This window comes from Pygocentrus nattereri, chromosome 15, assembly GCF_015220715.1.
Source record: "Pygocentrus nattereri isolate fPygNat1 chromosome 15, fPygNat1.pri, whole genome shotgun sequence".
Classification (NCBI taxonomy): domain Eukaryota; kingdom Metazoa; phylum Chordata; class Actinopteri; order Characiformes; family Serrasalmidae; genus Pygocentrus; species Pygocentrus nattereri.
Window position 1 is genome coordinate 9,897,444 of NC_051225.1, and position 17,513 is coordinate 9,914,956.

The 17,513-nt window shown below is 38.7% G+C and overlaps 1 protein-coding gene across 1 annotated transcript in view; it reads left to right on the forward strand.

Moving 5' to 3' along the window:
- LOC108434578 (A disintegrin and metalloproteinase with thrombospondin motifs 7) overlaps positions 1-17,513 on the forward strand; it is a 114,828-nt gene that overhangs the window by 14,837 nt on the left and 82,478 nt on the right. Inside the window, exons 7-8 of the mRNA XM_017709819.2 lie at positions 2,249-2,398; positions 8,783-8,926. Of these exons, the coding sequence (XP_017565308.2) occupies positions 2,249-2,398; positions 8,783-8,926 (294 nt within the window). The remainder of the gene's footprint in view (positions 1-2,248; positions 2,399-8,782; positions 8,927-17,513) is intronic.

Here is a 17,513-nt window from a genome sequence, read left to right on the forward strand (position 1 = left end):
TACACTATATTTCCAAACGTATTCTCTCACCCATCCAAATCACTTCCATGGTCACAGGTGTATAAAACCACGCACCTAAGCATGCAGACTGCTTCTAAAAAATTTGTGAAACAATGGGTCGCTCTCAGGAGCTCAGTGAATTCCACCGTGGTACAGTGATGCCGCTTGAGCAACAAGTGCAGTCTTGAAATTTTCTTGTTGCTAAATATTCCACAGTCAACTATCTGTGGTAGTATAACAAAGTGGAAGCGATTGGGAACGACAGCAACTCAGCCACGAAGTGGTAGGTCACGTAAAATGACAGATGCTGAGGCGTATACTGCGCATAGGTCGCCAACTTTCTGTGCTCAATCACTACAGACCTCTAAACTTCATGTGGCCTTCAGATTAGCTCAAAAACAGCATAGAGAGCTTCATGGAATGAGCTTCCAAGGCCGAGCAACTGCATCCAAGCCTTACATCAGCAAGCGCAATGCAAAGCGTTGAATGCAGTGGTGTAAAGTGCTGCCACTGGGCCCTAGAGCAGTTGAGACGTGTTCTCTGGAGTGATAAATCACGCTTCTCCATCTGGCAATCTGATGAATGACTGGGTTTTGCTGACAGGTACGTGCCTGACTGCATTGTGCCGAGTGTAAAGTGTGGCGGAGGGGGGATTATGGAGTGGGGTTGTTCTTCATGAGTTGGGCTCGGCCTCTTAGTTCCAGTGAAAGGAACTTTTCGTGCTTTAGCACCAAGAGATTTTGGACAATTTCATGCTCCCAACTTTTTGGGAACAGTTTGGGGATGGCCCCTTCCTGTTTCAACATGACTGCACATCAGTGCACAAAGCAAGGTCTATAAAGACATGGATGAGTAAGTTTGGTATGGAAGAACTTGATTGTCCTGACCTCAACCTGATAGAACACCTTTGGGATGAATTAGAGCAGAGACTGCGAGCCAGGCCTTCTCGTCCAACAACAGGGTCTGACCTCACAAATGTGCTTCTGGAAGAATGGTAAAAAATTCCTGTAAACACACTCCTAAACCTTGTGGAAAGCCTTCCCAGAAGAGTTGATGCTGTTATAGCTGCAAAGGGTGGGCCGACATCATAATAAACCCTATGGATTAAAAATGGAATGTCACTCAAGTTCGTATGTATGTGAAGGCAGATGATGGAATACTTTTGGAAATGTAGTGTATATACATATGATAGGGAAAAAGACGGTAAGGGTTCTCTAATGAAAAGTATCTGTTTACATGAAGTACATAATCCACCTTCCAAGCAGGAAAATAAGAGCAAGTGAGTTTATAATCTAACTGTGTGGATTTTCGTGCAGACAAATCACACTAGACTAATAAATATTCCGATAAAATACTGCAGTACAGTCCCACTCATGTTTTTTTTGCTTTAGTCCAAAATGCTCTTAACAAGCTTAATAGCACTGAAATAACAGGCTACACAATGATGGCCCCAGTCTCTTTGTGTCGTGAGGACATGTAATGGATGAGCCCTTTTGCTTTCAAATACGTTTAATGTTAATAAACATCTGTGGCTTTCTCACTCAGTGTGGCCTTCGTCAGCCTTTCTGCAGCAGTGGGAACTATTTGTACCCATTTGCTGATCAGAGGGGGCACTGCATCATACGGTCAATTACAGTGAACAATAATTTTTCCGATGTTTCCCAATAATAACTAAAAAGAAAAACAGAAAACTGACTAAAAATTGCTTATAAAACAAAGCTATTGGGCAGATAGTGAATTCCTTAAATAAACATAAGGGAAAAATACAATCTTTACACTTGATAAATTAATTTCTTATAAAATAGAATGACATTTTTGTGAAGTTTTAACCACTTCCGAACTGTGACTGTGATGGCCCACTAAGGTCCCCACATGTAACATTGTCAGGGTGTGACCAAAAGCAAAGGAGCACAACAAGGAGTCAATTTGAACATTTATTACCCCTTACGGGGACACAAGGTTCTGGCCAGGCAAAAACCACCTTTTTTTTTCCAAAACAGGGCAATATGGCCACTTTTAACAACATGGGTGAAATATTACATGACAGCAACTGCCCAATGACTTCTGTTATGTGAACTGGAAGGGGGTGTACTTTGAATCACTTCTTTTCAAAGCACAGGGAAATGCGTCAGAGTTATTGTCTGAGGTGACTGATCACACTCTGCAGATACAACAGACAGAGAAGTGGAAGGTGGTGACATCAGCTCCTTGCCACAATATTCACAGCTAACACTTCTCTTTGCCACAGGAAAGACATCTGTGCTGCCACCAATAAGCCATGTGAGACGTTGGGTCTGTCTCACGTGGCCGGAATGTGCCAGCCTCATCGCAGCTGCAGCATCAGTGAAGACACGGGGCTACCACTGGCTTTCACTGTAGCACATGAGCTGGGCCACAAGTAGGTCCCCCAACATTCTCTTTGCACTTCATCCTCTCTTTAGTTTTAATCCTTGAAGGCAGATCCAAAAAAATCTGCTTTTCTTTGCTGATCAGTTGATTTCTCAGTGCTGCTATTGACCATTTTAGATTTTTATTTAAATTGTCTTACAAACTGTCTGTGAACATTTTTTGAAAAAGGAAACATAAGTTAGAATATAAATCACACTTTTACTCGGCCACTGACAAATGCTCAGAGCAAATTGCTGGCTAGATGCTCAGTTCAGTAGGGTTAGTCATAGATCTTTAGGTAAAAATTTACTTGAATGCTGCTGCATAACATTGACACAGCAATGCAATAAGGATGTCATATGTTGTGATGAATTGGCATGACATTATGAAACGATTAGTGTGGACATAATTCTATGAAAATTATCTAAATAATAGCATTATTAACCAGTTAACCACATATTTAAATGCAAGTTCTCTCTAAAAATGATTTTGTCCACTGTTCCTTGGTGGTATGTGAGAAATATTGTACATTTTGTTCCATGTCTTATTTCTACTCTGTGCTGAATTACACTTATGTAGAGATTCATTTTGTGCTTTTAAATGTTTGTCTAATATGTTAACTCCTCCTTTAAGAAAGATTATAAAGAATAACATTAACATTATGAGGAGTGTTCACTCACCTGTGAGATACACTGATTGTTGAGTGCAGTATTCATATCATAACTGATTGGTAACTGATGGCAGATTCTCAACATAAAGTAGAACTACTTTTCTCTGATGACTGCTTCATTGATGATGGCTGACTGTCTTACTTTGTTTAAGTGAGGTGGCCAAGAGGGTAGCACTGGTATACAGTATTTAATATGCACTAGTGTATTCTGTAAGCAGAGTGCACCTAATAGCTGCAACAGGATCTTACCACTTGGTGTCAGACAACACAGCATCACCTAAAAGTTTTCCATTCATACAGATTACTGTTTACAACGTGCACATTTGCCAAGGATTTGCGCCCGTTGTTGAGAACCAGGGCTTTCGCACTATGTTGCACAGCGTCTCGCCTCAAGTATATTTAAATGACACAGTGGAACCCCCATCCCCCTGTTCAACAACACCAAAACCGTGGACATAAATTGCCACTGGATCTTATGTCACCGTAAGTGTGCATTTTATCATAGGTGAGTGGCAGCAGCATCTCACGTGCTCCAAACAAGAGCAGTGAATGAAAGCCTTACAGTTCACTTGCCACATCACTTCCATTATTTTATTAATAAAAGATATTGGAAGCAATTTCATTATGTATCATTACAAATACTTTGCTTATCCTCATACAGTGCGAAAAAAATACATTTTATATAGAAAAAAAGTTTTACACCCCTAATGCATGGTGGAGAGATGTATGCAAGGCATTGAAAGGAAAAAGTAGTACACAAAGGAAACTTGTAATTTACCATTGTTTGGAAAGTTAACTAGTTATTTTGAATAACAAACAAAATGGCTGTGTTGTTGACAATGCAATCCCTGGTTTCTATCACCATCAGAGTTTCTCATGTCTTACCACTCTGAGTGACTATGTCCACATCTCAGTGATTGAATTAGTAATTCATATTAATTTATAACTCTCATAACTGTGTAACTTATGTTTCATAGCAGTTACCAAAGTAATACCTTAATGTCTGCAAATCATCTAACTGAACATATTGCACAGTTGAATTTGGATAATCAAAAAAGAGATTCCAATGGGTTTCTAAGCCTCTAAAACAGGGTCTGTTCTAAAAATGTATTTAATTTGTACATTATTGCCAGTCCAACAAGCAAATTGCACCCACACAAAAGGCCATCACCCACACCACATATCTGAATCTTATTAGTGTAACACTGAATGGCATGCAAAGACACATTCAGAGAACATCGAGATAATTTTGTTCTCATTAGTGCAAAATATTCACCAGATGATTCAACAGTCAGACTTTCTGTTCACAACTTATCAGCAGGAAATGTTTCTCTGGTGTCAGTCTCTGGTGTCAGTGATCCTCCACACTGAGGTTTCTTTCAAATTTCCCAATATCTTCATCTTAATAAGCTGATGTGGGTGCAAAGTTGAACATGGCTCCTTTTGAAAGGGATCTACCATTGAACCCAGTGTTTTGAGGATGCGTTGTTGGTCTGTCCAGAGGCTGTCATATTTGTTCCCCATGCAAGCCTGTTAAATGTTTTTGTATCACCATATAAGTTCAGATAACCGCAAGTGCTTTTTCAGAGTCTGTAATTAAAGAGAAATTCCACCCAGTTTTTTAAGCATAAGTTAATGCTTAAAATGTAAACAGAATCATTCAGTGTGGTTTGACGTGACTTCTCCAATCTAGAGGAACTTATCGAGTCAGAATTGTTCACAGTGCTGGTGATGAGAACCAGATGTCTTAAGAAAAGAACCCTTAAAACCTCCCTCACAGATAGTTGTGACATGAAATGGTTATGAATACACTGTTTCATGCCTGAGATGTTATTTTACAGTCGCTTTGATAAAATTATATTGATGGTTTTGGCCTGGTCAGAGTCTAGAATTAAACCTTATAGAGAATATTTGGTATAATATGAAACAGAAACTAGCTCAGTAATGTTTTTCAGTTATCTGAAGCCATCAATACGAAGTAGAACAATACTGTCTCTATTTTTTTAGTGGTTGTCTGCAAATTTACAAAAAACTATTCCATATTAAGTTATTTTATCTACTTATTTAATGATTTGTTAAAGTCATTAAAAGCGTAATGTTTTGCCATTTTTGGCTGGCCCATTTTTTGCCAAGGAGTGTATATTACATACAAAAGTTAAAAAAAAACATTTGCAAGTTATTTTGGATAAATGAATAAAATTACTGTATTTGTGTTGTAGATGTGATGGCTGCTGGTTCCCATCACCAGCACTGTAAATAAATCTAGGTTCGCATTACCAGGTTGAAGTGCAGCAGATCTGATTTTGTGACCGAACGTGACTCAGATCTGATGTTTTCACAGCTGTGGGGACACGCAAATCTGATCTTTTCATATGTGATCCTTGATCGCATACGTATCTAATTTGTGGCTGTGCGACCTTAATGCGAATGCTCAGATGAGCTTTTTTTCCCCACTGTGCGTGCGCCATCATTCAGCGTTACCGTGGCAGCAGCGCCAAACAGAAGTTGAAGCCTGTAAACGGTGGAAAAGCCACACATTTCACCTCTCTCGTTTTGCCTCGCTCTAATAATGAACATCTGGGAGCGAAGCTCGCTCTGCTTGTTAGTCTGTTTGTTGATGATGCACGCAACGCACGTGAGTCATTCACGTGACGCTACTGAATAGGATGTGCACATGCGGTTGGTTTGCTCACATTAATCATGAGCGTGAACCATCATGTCGGAGAGATCGGATTTGAGGAAAAATAGGGTTAGTATCCCGAGTGAGTCATTTTTACTTAAATAGTACAGTAAAAACTAGACACAGCATGAAGTCACTTTAGCTGGCCAAATGTCTGAGAAACGACACACAGCATAGCATTTTCAGTTATCTTACTTTTTAAAAGATTATGTAGGTAAATACCAGTCATTGATCATACATTTTGCCACAGTATTTATTTATTTATTTTTTGTCATATCGATTCCGTTTGGCGACATAAGAAAACTAGTTGTCTGAGACACTGGTGCAGTGCTGTAAGTGTAACTGTTGCAACATCATCTGCTATTACTAGTCTCACAAAATTGCTGTTGTTTGTATAAGACACATCTTAGCTCATTTAAAAAAATGAACATATGATAGAAAATGCGTTAAACGGCAGGACAGTCAGTTTGTTATATTGCAGTCTACGTTTACCAAACAGCAGATTGTTCAGGGTCTGCTTACTTGCTCAGCACCTCTGGTCTCCCTGCTCACACCCTGTTATGCTTTTTAGACCAAAAATTGCTGTAATTAAAAACGGCATAAATAGGTTGTAGCTTTAAGTTCAGATGAAGCACAAAGGTTTCTTCAGTTTGTTCTAGCTACTGCGCATGCACTTGTTTCCAGTGCGAGCATTCCTGTACTTTTTCCAACTGGTGGACTGTCTTCTGGTACACTACAATATTATAATAAATGGCACAGTTTCCAAATTCAAGTTCATGAATAAGTATGATAAGTACGGAGCCCTGCTGGTGACATCCAGCATGGTTGGTGTATTGTAGTGGTTAACACCTCTGCCATCTACACTGTAGACTGGGGTTCAATCCTCACCTGGGAACCACCCTACACTATACCAATAAGGGTCCTTGGGCAAGACTCCTAACACCACCTTCACCTCCCTGTGTAAACTGGTAATTGTAAGTCGCTCTGGATGAGAGCGTCAGCCAAATGCCATAAATGTACTAAATGTACATCCTGTATAAATAAAAATAATGCATGGCCATGATTTAGTAAAGTGTGGGAACAAGATCCTAATGCACCCACGCCTTACTTATTTATGGCCATGCATTAGGATTTTGTTTCCACGCATTAATAAGGCCCCGCATTATTTTTATTTATACAGGATGTTATCAGCGGGGCTCCGTAGATAAGTGAAAAACTCTTCACAAGTACATCTGAACCTCTGTGTCCTCTGAGCTAGTTATAGCAATGAGAAGCGGTTAGTTTTACCAAAAATATTTATGGTAACAGAGTTTGAGTCTTTAGAATGAAATGATTCTATTTGCATTTAGTTTAATGCAGAAAAGGCTGTTTCCAGCAGTCAGACGTGTCTCAAGACATGACTTGGCTAAGATTTGAAAGTTAGTTGTCCTACATTTGCATCCAACCATTTGCTGAGCACATGGGTGAAGTGTAATATACAATGTCCACTGTTGTATGTAGAACATATGGGTGCAGCACAGGCAAGGCTGAGGAATTTTTTGAAACAATTCTATGAGGTTTATTTTTGCAGTTTTTAGCCAGATGTGGCCCACAGTTCTGTACATACTGCACTGTACATGTACAGGATATTAACCGGACATAGACATTTACAGGAGGTAGATGTGGTGGCAGAGAAATTCTTTGAAAGCATAGATCTCAAACATTGATAGAAAATTTGTGTTTGAAAGTAAAAAAGGAGATATTTTATTAGGATTTGAATTAGATGAATGGTTATCCTTGTGCATGCCGTCCTGTCTTTCAGAAAGAAAAACTATCCATCTTTTTTTTTTTTTACCATGTGTTTTTTTTACCATATGTCTTTCATATATTTAATTTAGAGTCAAAATGGCCAATCTGTTTCTAGGAGAGATTTCTGTGGTGATTAGATATAAGATAAACGATCAGTCAGTCAGTCCAACCATCCTTTGACTGTGAGAAGACAACTCAGTGCTATTAAGGTTGCGGTAGCTGTCAAAAAGCCCTTACTGAAAAAAGTAAAAAGGAATTCAAAAAAGAACATTTGCAAACCAAACGAAGAAGCTGCTCATGTTCCCAAATAACAGGCAACCTACTAGTCAAGGCTCCTAGATCTTGATCCAGGACAGCATGTTGTAGCACCGTGCAAATGTTCATTTCAGTTGGACAACCTTTGGTTGCAGAACTTTTTTGCTTGTTATAGCACCACCTAGCAATGCAGTTCTAATTTTGATAATCGTCTGTAACTTCCCTGGAGTACATGCCTGTGAAGTTTCATAAGAATCGCTCAATGCATTTCTGAGTTAAAGTTGTATATGCATGATTTTTGCACTATGAGCCATATTTTGGGTGGGTCCTGGATGGTGCACAGTGATGAAATCGTAGCATTTTAAAGTTCATGTTGTAGGAATTCTTTGACACCAGATATGTGCAGATTGGATGAAAACCCAGAGAGTTGTTTGCACTCAAATGTGGGTGATTTTGCATAAAATGTAAATTATGTAGTAAAACATCATTACAAAGCAAAAAATGCAACTGACTGAAACTGAACTTTTTCACTGGAGATGTGAAAAAACATACCTGCAAATTTCTTTGCAGAACTGAAAGCAATTCTCTCGAAATGATTTAAAGCTATATTAGAAAACAGGGACTTGACACACTACAGAAAAATGTATATTTAGTGGTTGAGCCTTTTTTGTTTTTTTCTGATATTGAAAAATGAGTAAATTGTATTAGATGGCCTTTTTATCTAGAAAAGAAAGGAATGAAGAGTGGTACTATAAAGTAAATGTACATGTAATTTGTGCATGACTGTACTTATGTAGGGAATTAATGTAAATTGAATGTGTAGTAAAATCATAATAATAACCCTAGATTTCTGAGACTTAGTAAATTCCTACAGCTACTGGACTTTGTAAAAAGACTGTGAAGTGAATGATGTGACTGCATTATAAAAGGCTTCCTTTTTGACCACTCTTTGATGTGATCGGTTCAGCTGTTTTGGTACTCACTCTGCTCTTGTGTTGCAGCTTTGGGATTCAGCATGATGGAAATGGTAACGACTGTGAGCCGATTGGGAAAAGGCCGTTCGTCATGTCTCCACAGCTACTGTATGGGACCTCCCCGCCCAACTGGTCTCGCTGCAGCCGCCAGTACATCACCCGCTTCCTCGAGTGAGTGCCATGCTGCTTGAATATCTCTCTCTCTCTCTCTCTCTCTCATATATATTCTCATTATCTTTTTTATGTATCTGCCAGTTTTTCCACTCCCCTTTGCTTCCCCTGTGAAAGAGACTAGTAATTTCAGTCCAGGTGTAGTCACTCAAATATCTGCTTGAGATGGACTAATTACGGGTTGTTAAACATTTGTTGGATGCCACAGGATTGACCTGGGTAGATGTTAGCAGATAAATACCAAAGACATTTCTTTCATAGCAGTTGCTACTCGTTGACTAAAGGCAAAGGGCAGTTCTTTTTAAATGTGTTATTCTTCAAATGCAGCTCCATATTTACTCTTAAAAATTGAGGTGACCTGAAATGTTCTTTGGAGAGATGGTTCTCTAAAGAGCCCTTTAATTGATGATTCTTAAAAACATTCATTTATTTGAGAGTTGAGATGACACAGCACTTCCTGTTTTATATAAAAAGGTTTTAGGCTTTATTGAACGAAAAAAAGCAGCCTACCTTAACTGATATGACATTAAAGTAATGCAGTCTACTTACTTACACCAATCAGACATAACATTATAACCACCTCCTTGTTTCTATGCCAGTTGTCCACTGTATCAACTCCACTTACTCTATAGGTGCACTTTGTAGTTCTTCAATTACAGACTGTAGTCTGTCTGTTTCTTTGCATACTTTGTCAACCCCTTTTACCCTGTTCTTCAGTGGTCGGGACCCCAACAGAGCAGGTACTATTTTGGGTGGTGGATCATTCTCAGCAGTGCTGCTGGAGTTTTTAAACACCTCAGTGTCCCTGCTGGACTGAGATATCCAAAATATCCAGCCGGCAGTGTCCTGTGACCACTAACGAAGGCCTAGAGTATGACCAACACAAACTACGCTGATACACTTGGTCTGCCTTGGTCGTGCTTTACATCTACAAGGTGGACCAACAAGGTAATAGAGTGGACAGTGGACACAGTGTATAAAAACTCCTATTTCCACACTAACACACCACCACCACATCAGTGTTACTACAGTGCTGAGAATGATCCACCACCCAAATAATACCTGCTCTGTGGGGGTCCTGGCAACTGAAGAACAGGATATAACAGGCTAACAAAGTATGCAGAGAAACAGATGGACTACAGTCTGTAATTGTAGAGCTACATAGTGCACTGATATGGTAAGTGGAGCTGAAAAAATGAGTGTAGAAACATGTTATGCCTGATCGGTGTATATTGTGCACATATTATTAGCCTAAGTCTAAGATCAACTACATGGACTAACCATTAGCTGATAAACACATTTGTAGGCTACAGCTTAAGGCTACACTTGGCAGAACAATTGGACATTTAAGAGTCAGTTGTTGCCTACATTAGCACTCTGGTCCCATTTACACTTGACATTAACATGCATCCTGGGTGGTTGAATCATACGTAGACAATGCTAAATACAGGTATAAATAGTAGACAGTGCATCCTGAAGGCCTTATTCAGACTGCTAACCCAAATCTGGTAGTCTTTTGGCATATCTTAGTTGTATCCAGATTGATTTTTGATCATCATTTGAAATCCAGTTTTTGCAAATCAGATCCAAACCATATTTGGAGGTGGTTTTAAATGCAAATTCAAACAGATTTTTACAGATTCATCTTAGTTTGGATGCTCTGGTCACTCAAATCAGATTTAAAAGTGTCTTTTGCATCCTTCGCAACACCACCAACAAGGACGATATAAAATCCAGAGTGGCGGCAAAGTTTCATGCTTATGCCTGAGAATTTGTTCTGGAGTTTGGAAGGCACGATTGTGCACCTCCATCTCTCCTGCATCTGGAGAATACTCGGAACTATGGTGAACCTTCCCAGGAGTGACCAGCCCACCAAAATTTCACATTAATGGAGATCACAAAAGAACCCAGACAAACATCTAAAGGATGCCTCACTTGCTACCTTAAGAACATCGTACCAACAGTCAAACATGGCGGTGGTAGTGTGATGGTCTGCGGCTGCGTTGCTGTTGCAGGACCTGGACGACTTGTCATAATTGATGGAACAATGAATTCTACTCTCTGTCAGAGAATCAGAAAAAGGTGACTGTCCGCCCATCAGTGACCCAAAGCTGGATTATGCATCAGGACAACGATCAGAAGCACACAACCAAGACTCTGAATGGCTCAAAAGAAACACAATAAAGGTTTTGGAGTGGCTGAGTCAAAGTCCTGGCTTGAATCCTATTGAGATGCTGTGGCAAGACCTTAACCGGACAGTTCATGTCTGAAAACCCTCTGGTGTAGCTGAATTAAAACAATTCTGCAAAGAAAGTTTTGCCAGAATTCCTCCACAGCAATGTAAAAGTTTGAAAATGATTGTAAGTTATTGCAAGCGTTTGTCTGCAGTCGTTAATGACGAGGGCACAACCAGTTGTTAGGTTTTATGGGGGCATTTATTTTTTCACACGGGTAAGTTTTGAATAAACCTTCATTTTCAAGAAATGGAATAGCCATTTGAAAAGCTGCATTGTGTGAGTGTGTATACTTGTGTTGTCTTTGTCTTATTTTAAAATTAATTGGTTGATTGTAAACATTTTAAATGACACAAATTAGCAAAAAGTAGAAGTCGGTGAGGGGCAAATACTTTTTCACAGCATTGCATGTGCTGCCCAAAGGCTGTGTGAACAGCTCTGATTTCCCAGGAAGAAGCAAAGCTGTGTTGATTCTCCTGTCAAAACCGTGTTAGCTCTGTGGCCCACCAGCTGGAGTGCATTAGGCATGGTGAAGGGTGCCTCCTGCAGAATGACCTCAGAGTGGAAGTGGGGAGGATACCTGAGGGACCCTGTTACACAGCAACCAGCAGCCTGGGCTGACTAATTAAGCTAAGACCATGCTTGCTTTTCAGCAGCTGAGCTACTGTTTTGTCTTAAAACCCTTGCCAGTCATATTTATATTGGCAGTATTAAAAGTATGGTGTAATTTTTTAGTAATTAGGATTCACTGCAAAGTGAATGCAGGTCAACTGCACTGATTTCTTTGTTAATAATAGTGTCTAATTAATTAATGTCTATTTACATACATAAAATATAAATATGAAATTGTAGCTCCTGATATTATTGAATATCTAAATGTTTAGGTCCTTAAAATAGGTATCCGCCATAAAACTATTGTATTGGTTTGCCCCTAATAGTCCATTATTTAAGAAATCACTGAAGCATTCTTTTGTAATAAAACATTCTAGGGTATTTTTCAGTGTACTGTTTTTATTTTCTATAATTTTTCAGTAGACGTTTTAAAAACAGGTCAACATACATTGGGACGCTAACAGAAATTATCTTAGAGGTGTTTTTTTCCCGTTTTTGGCCCATTAACTGGTCAGTTGTTCAGCCTTTGCGTGAACTGAAAGCCTGTTAAGTAAATAAGCCTGTAAGATATAATTTGTTGTGACTTGAATTGATTGAAATTGTCATGTGTGTGTGTGTGGGTGTGTGTGTGTGCATGTGTGTAGTCTTATTTTGAAGATTCCTTTTACGTCATTTACATTTTGTCATTTCCCAACTCAAACAAATGGGAAAAAGTCAAAAGTGCATAACCTGTTCGAGCAGAATGTAGCGAATAAGTCAGGAGAGACGCACTCTTAAATTTACTTTGGTTAATTAATGTTTGTCTTAGAAATTACCTTTTTTATCATCCCAGTTGGGACTACCTGGACATGTGTTATGAGTTTAATAAGATAAATAAATAACATTCATTACAATTTAAAGCAGACAACAATCAGATTTTACCTTTCTTGGGGGTGGCAAGGGACGATTCTGACTGACCTATGACATAGGCACAGTTCAGTTGTTAAGATGTAAATACAGTAATTCAGTGGTGTGATGTGAAATGCTGCATTGTACAGAAGCTTACACGTGAGATTTCCTTTACAGCGGTGGTGATAAGAAACAGGAGTCCTAATGCAAACATATATATCCAGTCAAAATATATTTATATAGTGATTTTTACAACAGGCATAGTCACAAAGCAGTTTTTCAGACATTCTGAGTCCAAGCACAATTTTGCAAGCCAAAGCAGACAGTGGCGAGAAAAAACTCCCCAAGAGCATGAGGAAGATTCTTCAGAGGAACCCATCCTCCTCTGGTCGACACCAGACAGCAAAACAATAACACAACACGAGTAATGTGAATACAGGAAAGGATTTTACAATTAATGTACAATACAGAATATAGAACAAAAAGAGAAAAGAAACCAGGTTTTCACTGAACAGAAATATTTAGATTCATCATTGATAACCAGTGACTACTGTTAGAGGCTAGTCAGAGTAACAGTGATAAATCTACGAAAATCAGTCACTGTTGCCAGTGAAAACCAGTGACCACTGTTGGGAGTCCATCACCGCAAGAATGGGAGTTTATTCCATAAACATCAATGACACTTGTAGCCATATTAGTCAATAGCCGTTCAACCACTGAACTTTTACATGCCTTTGGAGTTTTTACATGCAATACTGATATGAAATCTGAAAAAACAAGTTTGTTTTGGGGGCTATTTTGCCTAACAACATCCTTCATGCACTACTCCACCATTAAAGCTTTCTTTCTACCTCGGGCATCAGGTGCATTCATAAGCCTTTCATGTAATTGCTCTCTGTGCAGTGGCTTTAACAGCAGGGGTTCCCAAATGTTTTGTCTTCAGGGGGCCAAAGTGTAATGTTTATTGTGGGCCAAGAGTCAAAAACACAAAATATTATGAATAAAGACGGTAGGTAGGTTTCAGGTTGAATTTTTAAACATGTATCTGTCTATGACCTTGCACTATTTTAAAATGTGTTGCTATAGAAATATTTCAGAAATACAGTTTTAACAGGAAAATGAAGGTGAGGGGTGGAATTGAAGCAACCTACTGGTAGGATAAATCAAAAATGCTCACAGGCCTCACTTTGGACAGCCGTGTTTTGGAGTTATTAAATGCTTCAGATGTCTCGTTCCTTTCAGCAAAACTGTAAACACTTCTGACTCAGTACATTTCTCTAGAATTTCACATCAAACCACTCTGACTTTATTTACATCTTAACCATTAGATTATGTAGAAATATATTGCTGTAATTCCCCTTAGAGGGGAATTTCCCTTAAAACTGAGATCAAGTATCTGAAATTGAAAAATTGCTTCTTTATTCTAAATGCAAGTTTAGCAATGAACAAGGTGCAGCAGGTGCGAGTTTCTAAAACTACATTAATTTTTCCCAGAGTACTTACATGTTGCGTACTAAAAATTAGTCTGTTTGAAAGTTCTAGGTTCTTTTGCAAGCAATATTTTGGAAGCTAGCTGCTTGATAAACTTTTTTACTTAACAGTGAAACAAAATGAAACAATTACTACAGGAGTTATGAATTAGTTGTGGCTGATGGAAAGCTGGTTATGGCATTGCTGCTACAGTTGTAGTATATGGCAGCTCAATTAAAGAAGATTCCCCTCGCCTGATACAATCTATATATCTCCCAGTGGCACAGTAGAAAGGCTTCCGCAGGCTCCTGGCTGGGGTCCGTGTCCTCCCCCATGCAGCGAAGATGTCTGATGACTCACCCACTCCTCACCCTTCCGTGCAGAAAGGACAGCACTGAGCACAATGTGCCTTTGTAGCTCACTGTTGTGTTCTTAGGAGAGCCCGTGCTGCATGGCCTGGTTACGTAGATGCTGGCATTTGTCAGAAATGGAATGTATTGTGGAGAGGTGGGGCTGGGTGCTTCGGGGTTTGGATGAATTACAGACAGATGGCATGTGTCCAGACACAATTTCTCGCTGCTGAGGAGCCAAGAAGATAACAGTAGCGATATGTAACTCACAGCTGAGGCATCTAGAGTTTAAAAAATGTAAGGTCAGCAATCAAAATCGTGATTTGTAATCTTGTTAGTTCATGCACATGATCATGCTGAGTATGACTCATCATATCATATATAATTTAAAAGACAACATTCATATTTTTATGTAATCTTCCAACAAAATGTCAAGACTTTTCCTGACTCTAAAGCACCTTCTGATTTTGGATTGTCACTGGCCAGCAGCCGGTAGGGAAAAATAATGTAAGCCAATTATGTTTCAGCTCTTACTCCCATCAACCCACCTATCATCGATCGAAGATATTTTTCTTAGGTCTGCACCACTGTTGCTGATTTGGATATTGTGTTGTGCCAATATGGAGATGGTGTGAGCAGGTTGAGACAAGTTTCACGTCCGTATTTATGGAAAAGGTTTGGGTGACTATTGACTTCCACTTTTTATTTTGCAACATTATCCTTGTAGCTCCAGTTTTAAACTAAAGGTGTCAAATTTAGACACTAAATGTTTTAAGTGATCGACTACGTCTGCCATGGGTGCCAAAACTTTTCCATTAAACACAATTCTTCTGATTGACCTCTATTTTTTTTTTTTGCAGGATACTGTAGGACACTGCTTTTTTTCCATCTTCTTCTTCTAGGTGGCACTTAGGATGGATTGGCCATCATTTTTTTTCTTTTCGTCATGTAATCAAGCTAGTTATGTATGTTAGCATGGGTGGCAAACCCATTATTTCCAACCTGCTACAGCGTATTCCAGCATAGAATTTTAAACTGGAAACATCATATAGTAATAATGAGTTTCAAAAAAAAATTAATTAGAATGAGATTTTTGTCAGCATTCTGTAAAGCTTGTCCATCCTTGCAGCAGTAATGAGTATTCCTAGACAAAGCATAGATGTGGTCAGTTACATTTACGCATTTGGCAGACCCCGTTATCCAGAGCGACTTACAATTTGATCATTTTAGGTAGATAGGTGAAGATAGTAGTGTTAGGAGTCTTGCCCAAGGACTCTTGTTGGTATAGTGTAGTGCTTGCCCAGACGGGGGATTGAACCACAGTCTACAGCATAGAAGGCAGAGGTGTTACCCACTACACTACATTATCTTAGGCTACTGAGTTCAATTGTAATGGTGTCGTTTAATTATATTTCAGTTATGTTCTTTACATATCTCATCGGTCAGAGTCACTAATTGCTGTCATATTCCAAATGGTAACCAAATGGAGGGAAAAAAAGGTTTATTGTAGATTAATTTGACAGTGTTTTGAATGATTTTTGGTAAGTTTAGTATAAAATGTTCACTGTATGAAATGTTAGCTGGCATTTTAAAAATGTGTTAGAAAAAGGAGAAATTTAAAATAGGCTTTACAGTCTTCTGATATAATAGTGATCTTAGGGGCTCTTTTTACTCGGTCTCTAATCTAAGCAGCTGTCTACAGCTGCAGGCACCTTATGGCTTTTCCAGATGATCAGAGGAAAGCGTTCAGCTCGCAGTTGACCTTCCTTCTTCCTTCTTAGTAACTTTCCAGGTGCTTTCCTATTCGTGATTTAAATACAGACTGAACTTCAACTGAGTTTTCTGTTTTTCTCTTTCTTTTGTCTATGAGCTGCCTGTCTTCTTTACAATACATTTATGTTGTATCTTGTGTGCTGGCACCTTGTCATGCTTGGTAGCTTTATTAGAAACCAAAAAAACTGTCACATCAAACTGTGTCACATCAAAGTCCATGCAGTCCAAAGTCCCATGCAGTGTAATTTAACTTCTGATTTTTAGCTGGAGCCTTCCAAAATATTAAAATGGGCATTATTTCATACTTAATGTTCTTTTCTTAGTAATGATCAGAGAGCTATTAATTCCCTCACTATGAATTCATATGCTAGCCTTCGAAAAAATATTTTTAAAAAGGACATTAATGCAAATGGATGCAGAAATAAATCTTTTTAATTAGTCTGAAGTGAGAACTGTAAAACATGCCCAGGGGAATGGCATTCGTGATGGCATTAATGTCTCTGCTGATTAACTTAGGCTGGCTTATGTAATGATGTGCAAAGCTTGGTCCTTAATCTTGAGTCAAGAACTCCTCTTGAAGAAGGAGCAGCAATTATAGCCTCAAGCTCTGTTCATGTCTGTTATATTAAGCTGCATTGATTCTGCACAGGCAGATTCAGTGCTGCGCCTCAGCCTGGCCTCCACAACCTCCAAACCATACATTTCAAGTCTCTTTTCGAAGGGTCTGAAATGCATGGATGCATCAGTCTTGAGTTGGCAACTCGGTCTTGAATGATATAATCATAATGAATGCATAAGGATAATGTAATTATAAAGCAATATATGAGATTATAAACAGCTTATGCAAGTAATCGCAAGATCACATGAGATGTTATGTGTAGTAAATGGCATTGTATAGACATATAGGGGCTTAAAATGTTATGGTAATAGAAATGGACATTTGTTCCATTTATAGCATGGTCATGAATTATCATTTCCAAAGGACTTTTATTTATTTAAGAACACCATATATCACATCAAGAAACATTTAGATGCCCTTGAAATTTTTATTTTGCATACATATATTCACATCTTTTACGAATATACATATACATTACTGTGCAAAAATTAGGACACTGCCTGTAGAACTGTATGTACTGCTCAGTGATGTGTTTGTTGTGTATTATATCATTATATTCTGTGTTGTGTGCCTGTACTCCGGCTCTATTTAGAACATTGTTCTGTCTATTCTTGTTTATCCCAGCATGGTCATGTCTTTCT